Genomic DNA, 15,934 nt, shown 5'->3' on the forward strand with positions numbered 1-15,934 from the left:
GCAGGGCCGGGCAGTGCTTAGGGCCAGGTTAGTCTGAGAGGCTTCCTGGAGGCGGCGCCCAGATCCTGACGGCTCAGAGAAAAAAATGGGTTGGCTGGGGAAGGTGCCACTCCTTCGTGATTCTTCCGTGAGCTAAATCCCTGTAGCCCCGGGTGTTGGGGCCTGGTATCTGTAGATCCAGAGAAGTCTTTAGGTGGAGGAAGGAGTTGGGAGAGGAGATAAGAACACTGATAAACTAGATCACATGTAGGAATGTAACCTACTGACCCAGGCTGTCCTCCAAGCCCCAGGAACACACAGCAGTTAGTGACAGGCAAATCTTCCTCCTCCAGAAAGCCCACCAGGAGTGCTCCCAGTGGTGCAGTTTGCGGATGCCAAGCTACAGAAAAATTTCTTGGGTCCCTGCCGTGGGTATGGGAGGGTGTAATCGGGTGGGCATGGGGTGGGGGGGAGAGGCGGGCCGGGGCCGGGGCCGGGGCAGGGGCCGGGGCAGGGGTGTGCGCACGGGGAGGTGGAGGCCAGAAGCAAGGGGCTTAGAGGCCTGCACGGGGCTGGCCCACAGCAGGTGGGAGGTATTTTTAGGCTGGCTCAGGTGCAGACAGAGACATTACGCCATGGCCCGACAGGTGGTTAATATTTAATCCCTTCCTTAATCATTAACTCTGCGACTGGCTGAGGAGGAACGAGACTGTTGTCAAATCAGTAACCATGGGCCGGGAACAATGTCCACAGATCTCCTGGCCTCCCCTCCGCTGGGAGTGCTGGCTGGGTGGGGTCACCACTGGCCCCGGGGGCCCTGGTTCATCTCCTGCCCATGGTGACCTCAGGACACGGAGAGGGTATGAGAAGGTCAGGAAGAACCCCCCTCCAGGGCCGGAGCGCCCTCGGACCCCGGAGGCGCTTCCTGGTGGGGAGTGGTGTTCATTCGTGCGTGAGGATGGCAGGCCCCGCTTCCCGGCTGTGTGACCTTGAGTGCATCATGCCACCTCCCTGAGCCTCAGTTTCCTCATCTGTGCCAGGAGGCGAAGTATTCTTATCTTGAAAAGATTCGAATGAGATACGGGTATACAGGGAAGTGTTTTATAAGAGGAAGATTGGGACAGCGAACAAATTAGGAAAGTACAGGCAGAAAGACACAGAGTAAAAGAATTTAAAGATGAGGGGCGCCTGGTGGCTCAGTCCGTTAAGCGTCTGCCTCGGTCCTGGGATCGAGCCCCTCTTTGGGCTCCCTGCTCAATGGGGAGCCTGCTTCTCCCTCTCCCTCTGCCTCTCCCCACCACCCATGCTCTCTCTTTCTCGCTCACTCTCTCTCTCTCAAATAAATAAATAAAATCTTTTTAAAAAATTTAAAGATGACAGTGCTCTGGCTTCCGTGCACTAAAATGCAGCTCCTTTCACCGCAGTGGTTTTAATCCAGGTCAGTGAGTGTGTATCGGCAAAGCTGGGCTGCTGGGGTGATTTGAAGAAGGAGTTAGCCTTGCCCTCAGGGAGCAAGGGTGACCAAACTCCAGGCCTGAACCAGAACAAGATGGGGAGTGTTTGCGATGTAGGTCAGCAGGCCAGGGCTGCAGGGCGCGCAGGGAGGGGCTGGGGAGAGGACAGTATGAGCTGGAGGGCCAGAGCAGGCTTTAGGGGTGAGGCAGGGCAAGGAGCACCCTGAGAGATGAGCAGGAGCCGGGGTTGCTGGGGGAGGGGGCGCCGCTGCATGGGTGCTCACACGTAGCCAGGAGCGTTCAAGCACATAAGCAGACTGTGGGAGGGTGTACCTGAATCCCACTCACACACACGTGCTCACACGTGCATGCACGGTCCCCCACGGGCACGGGGACACGCATGCGCGTGCACCCTTGGGCCGGAATGTGCCTCCTCTGCCCGCCCCAGCCCTGAGCCCAGCTGACACCCAGCTCGTCAAGAAGCCAGGGTCCTCTCCAAAGCAGAGCTGCTTTTCCCTGTTCCCTCCTTCAGCGGAGGCGCAGCGGGAGCCCCGTGTGCAAGTGAGGGTCCGCATGGGCATCTAGATGCTTCCCCCAGAGGGACAGGAAACAGGCGGGAAGGGGACAGAAGGACCTGGGAGCAGGCAGGGCTTCTTAAGGGGGTGGGAATGGAACTGGCCTTCAGGAGGGCCCAGGGACTAGAGGGGTAGAGAGAGGTCCTGGGGGTGTCTCCCAGCACCCCCTCTGGCTGCCCCACCCACATCCCACGCTCAGGCTGGGCCCAGGCCCCTGGAGCCAAAAATAAACCAGGCAGAGACTCCTGAGAAATTAGGCTGAGAGTTAATAGAAAGGGAATTCTGTCCATCCCTGTGCTCCCTCCCGGGTGGGCCTCTAGAGCTGTGTAGGGGCCTGAGGTAAGGGTCCTTCTCTGTGCTCTCTAAGCACATAGTAAGACTTCCATAGGAAGCCAATCCTGATCCATGGTCTCTGCCCCAGTGTAGCTAGAACAGGCCATAAAAGACTCGGTACCACCCTGTGTATGAGGGAACCCTAATGGAGGTACAAACACCACTAGGGGCAGGCCACTGGTGGTGTAGAGCTCAGGCTGTGTATCCAAACTGCCACATCCTGCCTCTGTCCTTTTCCAGCTGTGTGACCTTGGGCCTGTTACCTAACCTCTCTGTGCCTCAGCTTCTTGTCTATAGCAGGGGGATAATAATAGTAAAGTACTTGCTGCTTGTGGTTGTTGGGAGGGTTAAGTGAGCCAGGGTCCGGTACAGTGGCTGGCACAGGGTAAACGCTAAAGCCATTTGAAGAAGGAGAATGTTTTTGACTCACACGTTCAGGGAAGCTTCTTGGAGGAGGAGACATGTAAGCAGGCTCTTGAAGGACCAGCTTCCACAGATCCAGGTGAAGGAGAGGTATACGTTCCCCGTGGAGGCAAACATGTTTGGGGACTTCCACGTGGAAGGAATTCCATGTGGCCCCAGCCACTGTCTGAGGAGGGAAGTGGGGGAAGGTTTGGAACGTCAGGACGCCGTGGACTAATGGGAACCGCAACACCAAGGCTGAGCTTTGTCAGGAAAGAGCTGGTCTCGGTGGTGAGGGAAGCCCAGGCAGAAGGCCTTCTGAGGGACAGGGGCCCTGTGGGAGGCAGGGCCCCGGACCCTGGGCTTGGGTGGTCTGGGAGGCTGGCCTGAGGCCGGCAGGGAAGTAGAAGTGCTAAATCTTCATCCACGGGTCTTTCTCCCCCCGGAGAGACTCTGAACGCAGCCTCCGTGGGGTTGTGGCACGGGAGCCTTGCGCATGCTCTCTGAGGCCTCTCCCGGCTCTTATATTCTGTGGGTCTGGCCCAATGACCTTGCACACATCACTTCATTTCTCTTGCCACCATTTTTTGTTCATCTGCAAGTGAGTCTAGGAACTCGTGCCCATGATAGAGTATGTGACCCCAAGGAGAGGCCTGCTGCTTTTCTGGCCAAGGTTAGGCCAAAGATCAGGCAGGGAGGTTGGGCAGGGAAGGACCCGGGCCACGGCTTCACCTCTGTCTTCCTGGGGTGGCCCCTCAGTTTATCTGAGTCAGGGCAGGACAGGGGTGGGCGAGGAGGAGATACTCCTTCAGTGTCCAGATAGTGTGAGGGAGTGATAAAGGGTGTAAGGCCAGCAACTGGCTTAGAGAGGGTGGGAAAAGCAAGGCTGTCACTCGCCTGCCCCCTTGTCCCACCCCCATTGCCCCCTCCAGTCCAGTTGGGTTTGTCCCCAGCCTTCCGCCATCCCTACCACCACCCCAGTGGGGCAGGAGGAGGGAGAAGAGGCCACAGGAACTGGTGTTTGAAGGTTGGTGGTGGCCTTTGTACGTGTTTCATGGGACTGATGGGGACAGAGGGCAGGCTTTGGGGGGTGGGGGACAAGGTCGGGTGACTAACTTGTCCAGTCTGCCCAGGGCCTTTCCAGTGTTAGCACTGAAAGCCTGTCCTGGGAAATCCCTCAGTCTGGATGGTTTGCCTGGGACTGTTCAGGTTTTAAAACTGAAAGTTCCTTATTCCGGGAAACCCCTCAGTCCCAGGGGCACCCTGGGAGAGAAGGAGTGAGTCAGGTGAGTGGCTAGGATGGTAGAGCAGACAGCTTTTTCCCAGGTTCCCAGAGGCCTGTTTCTGAGCCGCATCTCCTCATCCTCAGCACGCACCCCTGTGAGGACGCTGCTTGGGTTTGACTTGAGTCCACGAATCTGGAAGTTCAGAATCGCTTCACCTGATGGCTTCTTTGCCAGGCCGAGGGTGAACTGGGAAGAGTTCACAGGACAGTCTTTGAGGTCCGCTGCTCTGCCAGGAGCTTCAGAGGTGGAGACGGGGCTCGGAATGGGTTCTGGGCCCCACCACTCACTGCTCTGGTTACTGAGCAGGCACAACACTACAGATGTAACGAGGCGTCGGATCTCTGAGATCAGAAATTGCTGAAAACCAAAGAAGGGGCACCTGCCTGGTTTTGGGGTCCAGTTGGAAGGCTCTGCTCAGAGCCTCGGCCCCCCGCCCAGTGCCCCTGCTAACTTGGCCTGCCCTGCATGGGCTTCTGCGGGACAGAGCACATTCTGGGCACAGAACAGGAAAACTGTCAGGTGCGCATGGCACCCCCCACAGAGAGGTTTCAAAGCAGGACAGGGATATCCCGCAGCATGCAGTTCAGGCCTAGGCCTCCCTGCCTCCTAGCCTCTGGGCTTGGTTTTATCCCACACTCACCCTGGAAAAAGGAAGAACTTTCCTTACCTGGGATATGGAAATCCCAAAGACCCTTAGGCCCAGCATTCCTGTCCTCAGAAGGGCTCTGGCCAGTCAAAATGGAAATGAGAGCAGAGCCTGGGGGGATGAAACAGAGCACCCTGAAGGGAAAGGCCTTGGACCTTGGGGGATGGGCCTAAAGGGATAAGAGAGGAAAATGGCATACAAAGCATCCCTTAACACAGCTCCCTAAAGGTTGACTCAGCCAAAGAAGGTAATTGGCAGACTCCACTGGACTTCGGGGAAATGTCTGTACCAGATGTCCACAGAGCAACGTTTCTAGACTTGAAGGAAAGTCTACCCCGCTTCCCCTTTCAAGGATCCCTGGGTTGGTTGTGGGGCAAAGTCTGTTAGTGGAGCCAGCTGTGGTCTTGCGATTAACATCAGGGTAAATGGGCTAAATCAGCTGACCACGTTCTTTTTTTTTTTTTTTTTTAAAGATTTTATTTATTTATTTGACAGAGAGAGAGACAGCGAGAGAGGGAACACAAGCAGGGGGAGTGGGAGAGGGAGAAGCAGGCTCCTGGCCGAGCAGGGAGCCCGACGCGGGGCTCGATCCCAGGATCCTGGGATCATGACCTGAGCTGAAGGCAGACGCTTAACGACTGAGCCACCCAGGCGCCCCTCAGCTGACCACGTTCTAACTCTAGGCTCCGTTGCTTCTGGAGTCTTCCCTGCCTCATTTTACCTCATATCACGCCAGATCGCTTTGGATGTTCACTTATGCAGTGCCCCCCCCACCCCACCCCTGTCGTGGTCCCTGGGAAGAGAGTTCACAGGACAGTCTTTGAGGTCCGCTGCTCTGCCAGGAGCTTCAGAGGTGGAGACGGGGCTCGGAATGGGTTCTGGGCCCCACCACTCACGGCTCTGGTTACTGAGCAGGCACAACACTACAGATGTAACGAGGCGTCGGATCTCTGAACCACCAACGCTTCCCAGGTAGCGCACTGGGCAGATGCCTGGAAGATGAATGTGTGGTAGGCCCAGGGAACCCCCAACGGTGACAGTGAAGTTCCAGACAGGTGGGGGCCCTGGGGAGAGGGGCTGGTGAGGGAGCTCGAGGAGGGGTCCAGAGGCCAGTCTAGGTGTCCCAGGGGGGAGAGACAGCAACGGTGCACCGAGTGGGCCGATTCGGAGCCCTTTGTGTCTCTAGCTCAGCCCTCCCCGCCCTCCCACACCAGACTCAGCCACGAGACCAAACTGTGTGAGCAAATGGTGCTGATGGTCCTGGGGCTGGGACGGAATCTTCCCAGACAGGCTGGCCAAAGGGGCCAGTCGCTGACTTGCCAGGTCTGCAGGGAGCCACAGGGAAGTGGGGGGCCGAGGCGGGGGAGGGGAGAGGCTGGGGCAGGGCTACCACGAGGGGGCGTGGCCAAGGGGGAAGGTGCTGAGGGCAGGGGAGCCAGGCCTGGTTGGCCTTTGAAGGGCAGGTCTTCCTGGGGAGGACACTTTAATCGCCCCCAATTAAACCATTGCCGGAAGCTTTTAACAGCCCCATACGGCCTTTCAAGGACCGCCCTTTTGTTAGGCAGCCAAGCTGTTATGCAAAAAGAGAGGGGGCTGGGGCCTCTGACCACTCACCCCAGGCCCCAAGGCCAGCCAGCCCCAAACTCCAGTCAGCCTCCAAAGAGGCTGCTTGTTTGCGAATCAAAGGCTGGAGAACCTGCTTTGATCTGGGGAAACTCAGCCCTTCCCGGCCTCCTCAGTTTCAGTCCCCCCGCTGAGGGTGTGGGGCCTTCGGAGCCTTCAACCCCACTTTCCAGATCTTTGGCTAGCCGAGCTGATCCCTGGGGTCCTGGGAGCCTGCCCTTGCCTCTCACTTCCAGAAGCAGGTCTGCCGGGATGGTAGAAACTCTCACTGCTCCCACTGCGCCCTTGGAGCAAAGAAACCTTGGCTCCACCTTTGCAGGATGCTGCAGGGTCTTCTAGGCCCTAGTGACAGAGTGTAGTCCCCAGATGGGCATCATGTGGGAGCTCGTTAGAGCTGCAGACTCTCGGGCCCCATCCCAGACCTACTGGATCAGAACCTGCTCTTTAACAAACCTCCCAGGTGAAGTTTGAGAAGAACTGCTCTAGTATCTTCTCCTTTTTGGATCTCCCCTCCCCCTTCCTTCCCCCCAAAAGCAAGATAAAGTGTAGAAATGATATTAACCATGGTAGCTTATGGGCAATATAGCCCTCTGCTTTCCAAACTTTATACAACATACAATTTCTAAAAACGTCAACAAACAAAGCCCTTTCTGTAAATAGCTTCTAGAGGAGAGGACCCCAAATGGCAGGTTTCCATTTGGTCATTTGGTTAACATCAAAACCCTCCACCCTTGATTTCCACATCTGCTCCCTCATTTCATCCTCAGAATTGCCAGAGGAAGACAGGACAAGCATCCTCATTATACAAAAGAGGAAACTGAAGCCCAGGAGGGTTTGTAGAGGTAGAGGCCACAGTTGTGGGGGGAGGAGGAGGAATTCAGGAAACTCCATTCAGGGCCTCCCTACTCTAGGTCCAGCAGGGCTGTCACAGACAGTTGCAAAGTATGTGCACTGCATAAAGGCACCTGGCCTGAGGTGGGAGTGAGGGCTGAAGTGTAGCTCACTCCACTCACCAAGGGTGTCCTGGTGTGGGCAGAGCCCCATGTGCTGGAGGAAGGGGAGCCTTTTTCTAATTTACATGAAAGTCCCACACAGGCCAGTGAAAGCTGGGAGCTTCCAGAATTCCCCATTTCCCTCCTCCTCCTCCTCCTCCTCCTCCTCATAAGAGCTGCAGATCATCAAGCACATGCCAGCCTTCAGGGTTAGTGCTTTCTTTCGTGATCCCACTTAGTCCCCAGGACAACTCTTGGACTCATTCTTCTGGATAAGACCCATTCCTTCTGCTTCTTTCCTTGAAGCTGGTTCCTTGAAAATCAAACAAGACTGGAGCATACTCCAGATGAGTCAGATCCTGTTGGAACAAAGGTCTCCTGCGGCCCACCCTGGGATAGACAGCCTGGCTCAGCCAGGGGGATGCCAGTAGAGGTTCGCTGAGGGGTATTTTCTGGACGTTCTCAGGTCTTGAAACTTGAGTCCCATCTGGGGCAAGTCTTGGGTGCCTGGGGGTAGAGAGAGGGCTAAAACCCACCTTGCTTTCCCTCCGAGATTCCACTGCAGACTCAGCCTTACAGAAAGACGACAACCCCTAGAGGCAGGAGGGGTGTTTAGGACTCCTGGAGCTGTAAGGTAAGGTGACGACAATAAGGTAAGGCAGGCTGATGGTGCCTTTAGGGCAGGGGTCGGCAAAACTTCTGCCAAGGGCCAAATAGTAAAAATTTTAGGCTGGTCTCGTTCACATCTCCTCAGCTCTGCCTCTGCGGCAGGAAAACAGCCATAGGCTGTTGTGTCCCCTAAACAAATGGGTGTGGCGGGGTTCCAATAAAACTTTATTAATGGATGATGAAATTTTAATTTCATGTGGTTTTCCCACGTGCCAAAATGTTCCCCTCTTCTCAATGTTTTTTTTTCCCAGCCATGTAAAAACCATCATAGCTCTGGGGCTGCGCAAAAACAGACGGTTGGCAGAATTTGACCGGCGGGGGCCCCCCGGTGTAGAGCAAAGGTTTTGAGGTGGGTCATCAGTGAGATTCAAGCCCTGGTTATCTCTCTAACCAACGGTGTAATTCGGGGCAAGTCACTGAATCTGGCTGAGCCTGCTTCCTGTCTGCATAATGGGGGTGGTGGTACCTGTCATTCAGGGAGGAAGCGAGATGAAGCTTCTAAGAGCGCTTCCTAATCTCAGTGACTGGCAGGTGGCAGGCACTCTTGAAATGTCAGCAGTGAACACTGCAATCGGCCCTTGGAGGTCAGTGGGAGGGGGCACGAGGCTGGAGAGGTCAGGGACCCTTCCTGGCAGAGGTCTGGCGTTAGCTGGGCCTTGGCTGATCTGAGAAATGTGGTCACAGAAGGAGGGGAAAGGTTGAGAGGTCAGGCCTGGGAAACTGGCCCCAATCCTAGGGTCCAGGATGGCCACTGAAGGTTCTAAAGAGGGGACCCCTCAAAGTGGGGCAGTCCACCTGCAAGGCCTGCCTGACTGAGGGCAGAGGGGTCCTGTGGGCAAACACCCCAGGCATGGGAGGCATGTGATGAGGTGACTGGTGAGTCCAGGCGATTGGGGTGTGGGCAGGGAGATGGGTGCTTATCAAGGGAATGTCAGATCAATAGGCGGCAACATAGCCAGGTGTTGTGTTTTGTTTTTAATCACCTGTACGAATCAAATTAGCCCCTTTCTTTTTCTTTTTTTTTTTTTTAAGCTTTTATTTATTTGAGAGAGAGACAGAGAGAGAGCACAAGCAGGGGGAGGGGCAGAGGGAGAGGGAGAAGCAGACTCCCTGCCGAGCAGGGAGCCTGACCCGGGGCTTGATCCCAGGACCCCAAGATCATGACCGGAGCCGAAGGCAGACGCTTAACTGACTGAGCTACCAGGTACCCCCAATGAGTCCCTTTCTTGGCTCCAAGTGCATTTCCAGGTTAATTTGAGGGGGCCACCTACTGATTTGCTGGTAGCAGGCCTGCCCCCCCATACGGCCCCCTCATATCACTGTAGGTGCCAGTCCTTTGCTGCCTCGTGCTGAGTGGTGCAGGGAGGCTCCCCAACAAAGCTGAGCTGCTGAGAGCTCTCCCCTGAGATGTTGTTAACTTGGGATCAGAGAGAAGATGAGTAAGTCCCTCTGTGGTGGAGGGAACATCAGGACCTGAGGCGCAGAGCTGTGTCCCCTGTCACGTAAGGGAAGTCAGAGGATCCGTGAAAAAAGAAGTTATCTTAACAGGAAGCCGAGAGGAGAGGCTCAGTGAGTCCCCCAAAGGACTGCATCCTGGGCTTTTGTGCGGGGCTGGGGGCAGGGGGGTGGCTGGGAGATTCCCTTCTTCCTCTGATTGTCGGAGATATCCTGAATCCTTTTGAATAAACTCCTCTTTTTCTAAGCTTGGTCTGAGTTTCTATCACTTGCAAATGAAGAAAATCGCCACTGAATGTGTCCTCACAGCTTTCCCGCCCGTCATTTATTGTGCGCTTACTGTGTGCTGGTGCAGCCTGGGAGCGCGGCCATCCATTGCTTATTATAATCCCCAGCCCCGCTGTGAGCTAGGGCCACTGGGAGCTCCATGCTGGCAGTGATAAAACTGAGTTTCCCCGGACACTTAAATGGGGTGCTCCTCAGGCCTTGGGCTTGGTCCTCTTTGACTAGCATAGATAGATTCCTCTCCCCTAGGCAGTCCTGTCCATTCCCGTGTCAGAATGATTCCATGTCCACAACTTCCAATTCTCAGTCTAGACCTCTTTTTGGAACTTAAGACTGACGTATCCAGCTGCCTACTCGATATCGATATTTCTATTTTTTTCTTTTTTTTTAAAGTAATCTCTACACCCAACGTGGGGCTCGAATTCATGACCCTGAGTTTAAGAGTCGCATGTTCTACTGACTGATCCAGTCAGGCGCCCCTTTTAAAAATTTTTTATAAAAAAATAAATAAATAAATAAATAAAAATTTTTTATATTTAGGGGTGCCTGGGTGGCTCCGTTGGTTAAGCGTTTGACTTTGGCTCAGGTCATGATCTCAGGATCCTGGGATAGATGGAGCCCAGTGTCGGGCTCCCCTCAGCAGGGAGTCTGCTTCTCCCTCTCTCTCTTCCTCTGCCCTTACCCCCACTCATGCTCGCTCGCTCTCTCTCTCTCAAATAAATAAAAATTTAAAAATCTTAAAAAAAGTTTTTAATTAAAAAATTTTTTGAAATGTATTTTAGACATAGATGTTTAAAATTAAGCTCCTGCTATCTTCCCTCCCATCAAATCTGCCTCTCCCCTGGGGTCTCCTCTCTCTGGAACTAGCCCTATCCTCCACCCAGCTTCCCGCAGCAGAAACCTGAGAGTCCTTTTTGACACATTTTCCTTCAACCTCTACACCTCCCCTATCACCAATTCCTATCGTACCTACTCCTTAAGCATGGGTTATGTCCCCTTCTCTCCACCTCTGCTGTCTCTCATCCAGCTCTCTCTTGAAAGATAGGCTCCTCCTTGATCTCCCAGAATCCACCCCAGCCATTATCCATTCAACTGCTGGAGACATTTTTGAAGGAGCTCTTACCACATTCCCCCACTCCTTAAAACTACTCAGTGGTTCTAGTCCAAAACCTTCCCCAAGGTCTATGTGGTCCCATCAGAGCTGGTCGTTTCTACCCTCCAACCTCAGCTTGAGTCTCTCTTTTGCTCACTCACTAGACTCCTTTCAGGTACTAAAGTCTTGTGACCTCAGGGCCTTTGTATGTGCTATTTGTTGTCTATACACTGTTCCCTCCCTCTACTTCCCCAGCTCTTTTCATTCTTAGGTATCCTTCATGTCCTGGCTTAAATCTCAGGAATACCTTCTCTTGAGCCCTCCAGAAAATATTAGCTCATAGCACCCTTCACTCTCTGTAGCACTCAATAAGTATGTTTTGGATATACATTTAATAGTTGTCTCCCTTGCTAGACTATGACTCTCTATTCCGTTAACTATTGTACCTGTGGCACCCTCTACAGCGTCAGGCACAGAGCAGGTGCTCAGGGGTATTTGCCGGATGAGTGACCTAACGACAGAGGCTTGGAGAAGACCCATGACTTGTGACCAAGGGTCCTAGTGCTGGTGAGGGAGGAGAGTGGATGTCAGCCCCAATCTCTTGGGCACTATTAACACTGTGCAACATTGGCAGCACTAGGGAACCAGGAAGGAAGAGGCTGAGAAGCCAGTCTCAGGCCCTCAGACTCATGGGAAAGGATGCAGGAAGCAGGGTGGGGTCGAGGGTGGAGATGGGCATGCACTGCCAAATGGAGTCTGGCTGGAGGTAAGGAGATTCCCAGGTCCCAGAGAAGGACAGGGGTGGGTTACAGGTCCTCCACTGACGGAGCCCTGGTCCTGCACCCAGGCACCTCACCACGAGCTTTGCCTGTGTTGCCTCATTCGATCTCCTGCTGGCTATACAAGGCGGGATTATTATCTCTTGTTATAGGCAAGGAAATGAAGCTTTAGAGAGAGGAAGTAACTTGGCCAAAGTCTCCCAGCTAGTAAGTGTCAGAATCAAGATCTGAACCTGGAACCTGAGCCTAAGAAGTCAGCTCTTGGGGAAAATCAGCCCAGAAAAGAAAATGGCAGGACAGATCCCACTGCTGGATTTCAGGGAGAGCTTGCAGCCCTGCCCCCCACCCCCATCGCTTCACCCCTGTGGGCTCTCCATCCCTGCAGGTATCTTTATGAAATTCCAAAAGCTCTTGCAGGAAACCAAAAAGCCTCTCTGTGCAACCCCTCAGGTGGTCAGACCCTCCCAGGCTGGCGCCTACCTCCCTCGAGGATTTCCACCCCTGCACAACTTCCATTTGAAAAGGAGCTTGGGGCCTCAGTGCCTATCCTGCTGGGGCCCATCAATGCCCTCAGCTCAGGGATGCAGAGTGAAGGAAGTGGGGCTGGGGCTGGGAAATTCCCTCAGAGCCTGGCCTTGGGTGTTGGGCTTATTTTATGTAACATTACTTATAGACTACCCCCAACCCATTTAACACTTCTTATATGTAACTCTTAAAAAATTAACATTATTTTATATATATGAACTCAACAATGCTCACAACTCTATGAGGTAGATGCTATTATCCTGACATTTTGCAGATAGGGAGGTGGAGGCAGATAGGGTCGGTGTCCAAGGTCACCAGCAGTAAGTGGCAGAGCTGGGATTTGAGCCCAGGCACCGGGCTCTAGATGTCGTGCTCTGAAGCCCCTCCCCTCCACTGGGGAGCTTCTCTCGGGGAAGGGGATCTCTAAGAGTCCCGCTCCGCAGCCCGCCAGGCCTCCGTGGCCTCAGGAGATAAACGGGTGCCTCCTTTTCGCACTTGCCCAGACTTTGTTTACCTTGGGGGAGCAAGTGGCCGCCCCCAAACAAAGGGGATGCGGGCGGAGATAACCCAATCGTTTCGGCCCGGCTGGGCCATTGGGAGGGCCGGGATTGAACTCAGCCTGGACTTCGAGAAACTGCCAGGGCTTGGCTGCCTGCTGTTTGTTGCAAAACAATGAGTCAGCCCTGCGGGGAGGGGAGTGGGAGGGTGGGGGAATGGGGGTGAGGGGCCTCTCCCCCTCCAGGCCTGCCTCCGGCCTTTCCCATCGTGGGTTCTGCCCACCCCCACTCTCCCAGCCCTTAGAAGGCTCACCAATTTCCTTTTTTGTTGTTTGGCTGTGATAGGAAAAGTATTGAAAAATAGAAAGTGCCCTAGACAGGAAAACACTCTGAAAGCTGAAAGCTGAAACCCGCCGGCCTGGGCCAACACCCCAGTGTGGGGTGGTCAGCCAGCCAGGATTCCATCCCTGGGCTCCTTCCCAGGGACCTGGCCGTGGTGGCACCTTAAGCCCTGGTGGGTAGAGAGGAGAACTTGGAAGACCAGGGGTGAGTGGTGACCGAATCAAGGTCACAGCTGGTGCTGACGGCCAGGAGGGTGGGACGGATCCTGTGGGAAAGCTCGGGAACCAGGTTACCTGATGGGAAGAGCCTGGAGACACAGACCTTTTCAAAATGGACTCTGCCAAGGGACCACGCCCTTCCATCCCCATGTGGGAAGATCCCCCCTCACTCGGGGCACATCTGGGTGTGGGGCCATTCTCTGCCTTGGCTCTCACTGGAGGAGCCCCTTTCTGATCCCATCTGGCCATGGTGGGTGTCACAAGCCACTCCATTCTCCTCCAGGCCCTGCCTGGCCCTCCTCCACCTCCAGACATTTCTTCCCACTTACCCAAGACAGTGTTTTCCCCTTGTTAGAACGGGACAGAGGGAATTTGTTCAAGGTCACAGAGCAAATTCATTAATTCATTCATCAAAATCTTGCTGGGCTGCTGCTGAGCCAGACTCCACAGAGACCCCAGGAAGGGGGGTGCACTCTCCTGGGAGCGGGTTGCCGAAACCGGAAACGGCTCTATAATAATAGCACATGGATCCAGACTTAGGTGCCATGCATGCAGCAGGGTGGTGGAGGGGTCTGACCCCTGCTCAGTGACAGGGAAGGCAGATAGAGTGGGTCTTAGAGACAGTAAAATTGTGTTGGGGCTGAGGATGGCAGAGGAGGGTGCTGGGCTGGGGAGAAACCAAACCCATCAGCGCTGGTCTGCGAGCATTACTGAGCTCCCCCAGTGGCACAACGCTGAGCTGGGACCTGGGAGAGGATGCAGGGCAGCTATCACATGGTGCCCGCCCTCGAGAAGCTTCCTGGGCCAGTGGGAAGACAAACTATCATCATCATAATGTTGAGGAGAGCCAGCAAGCGTTGTGCATCCCTATGCACGATGCACCTCATTTAACCCGCACTAAACCTGCTCATCCAACAGCCGCCAACTGAACACCTACTAAGTGCACGACCTGTTGACCCTGGGATACAAGGGGGAGCCCAGAGGCGCAGGAATCCACAGTCAGCAACATCACCCCTGCATTTCTCCCTCTGACCTCCTGCAGCTCCAAGAAGGGAGGAGTTCCCATTCAGAGTCTCCCATAACTGTTTAGAACAATCCCCTGCCATCGCCATCTCTCCCAGGTCCCTGGGAGACTCTGAGACTCATCTGTCTTCACACATCCCCCCCAGGACCAAGTACAGTACTGAGTACATGACAAGGTACTCATTTACCATTTGCTGAGAGTGGTCTCCATGGTTTCTCCCCAGCTACAGTTGGACCTTGAACCTAGACCACAAATTCCTTAATCTACCCAGGCAGTGTTCACAAGGTCCTGCGGGCTCCAGAGTCCTTGCGCAAGTGTGAGGCCGGCGGACCGGCCGCTTCCGTGAGGCCAAAGCCTGGTACTGATGCATTGCTGAGCCTTTAAGGCCGCGCAGGGGGCGGATCTCTGAGGCTGTCAGTCACCCCACGTGAGCCAATCAGCACAAGACATCTGGAACTGAAATCTGCGCTAGGTGGTGAATGGGAGGGCCCTGGTCAGGGTCGGGGTGGGCATCCTGCAGGACCTCCAACCCCGGACTACTCCCGATTTTGACTGTTGTGGCTGCTAAGGTACAGAGGATCCTGACTCTGGGAAGGGAGGGACCCCATGAGGCTAACACCGCCTCAGTGGGGACTACCGGGCAGGTAGCTCAGGAGGGGGAAATGGGGCAGGGCCTAGGGGCCATGCGTGGAAACTGACCGTGGGGGTCGACAGTGCCAGTGTGCACTCTGGGAGCTTTTTTTTATTTCTTGGACTTGTGTGTTTTTATTTCCTCTTTGTCCTTCCTTGGGATTTACTGAAGCCCTCTGGAAAGTTTCAGCTGCGTCAGCTGTGTGTGTCAGAATGGGGTGGTGAGGCCACGGGTGGGGAAGGAGTGCAGGGGTGAGGCGGAGGCGCGCCGAGCAGGACCAGGAGGTGGGGACGCTGAAGCTTTTAGTTTCACGAGGGGGTCTCTCTTTTCCCCTTCCAGGCCCTGTCCCAGCAGCAGGGCTGCCCAGAGTATGACTGGGACTGTTTCTTCCTTTTATTTCTGGCAAAAGCTACAGGAGGGGAGTTCCCCTTCTCTGTTTGTTTTGATTCTGTTGTTTTCTTAAAGAGAGGAAGGAAAACCATCATCACTTTTTCGGTTTTGTGAACAAAGGCGGGCAGAGAGGATGTTCGCGGGGGCCGGGACTGTGGGGGCTGGGCCTCACCCCTCTTCCTCCGCCCCCCGCCCCCCGAGTCCTCTCTGCAGCAGCTCTGAGCCCCTAGAACCACGTGGGGTCAAGTTTAGGTGCTGGCTCTGCCTTTTAATAGTCTTTAACCTCTTTGAAGTGCAACTGTAGAAATGGGAGTTGTCAGATCCGCTTTACAGGATTGTTGAGATTAAAAACAAAAGAAAAATACTAACGTGCAAAAATACAGTGCCAGGCACACGGTAAATGCCCCAGAAATGTCTTTCCTTTGCTTCCTTCCACAGTGGCAGTTGGAGGGGTCTTTCCCTTTGGCCCGGTTGTGTGGAAAGCTGGGACCTTCCCCACTGAAAAAGGCCCCCCATCTTCCTGCTTGTCCATACATAGCTGGCTTCTTCTCCAGCCCGATCTGTAAAGGCGAGAAGCAAATGACTGGTAAGGCTGGGGCTCTTTCCACATTGCTGGGAGACTGGGGAGGCCCCTGAGTTTCTCCTAGCTCCTTAGTCCCCGAAGCCTGGTGGCCTCACTGGGTTGGATCCTCAGGGTCCCACCCCTGCAGCCCTGGGTCAGCCCCCCTTCTTTGAT

General features: G+C 54.6%; 1 protein-coding gene across 13 annotated transcripts in view; it reads left to right on the plus strand.

Annotated features, from left to right (window-relative positions):
- Positions 1-14,635: 14,635 nt before the first annotated feature.
- Positions 14,636-15,934, plus strand: part of LOC118523922 (uncharacterized) — a 61,817-nt gene continuing 60,518 nt past the window's right edge. For 12 of the 13 annotated variants that reach the window (XR_013441849.1, XR_013441853.1, XR_013441850.1 and 9 more), the window contains exons 1-2: positions 14,636-14,746; positions 15,637-15,784. Coding sequence is in view for 1 of the 13 variants with exons in the window: in XM_078056618.1 (XP_077912744.1) it covers positions 14,657-14,746 (90 nt within the window). In the remaining 12 variants the exon portion in view is untranslated. The remainder of the gene's footprint in view (positions 14,747-15,636; positions 15,785-15,934) is intronic. The other variant, XM_078056618.1, reaches the window with a different exon arrangement.

Source organism: Halichoerus grypus, chromosome 10 (genome assembly GCF_964656455.1).
Source record: "Halichoerus grypus chromosome 10, mHalGry1.hap1.1, whole genome shotgun sequence".
Lineage (NCBI taxonomy): Eukaryota > Metazoa > Chordata > Mammalia > Carnivora > Phocidae > Halichoerus > Halichoerus grypus.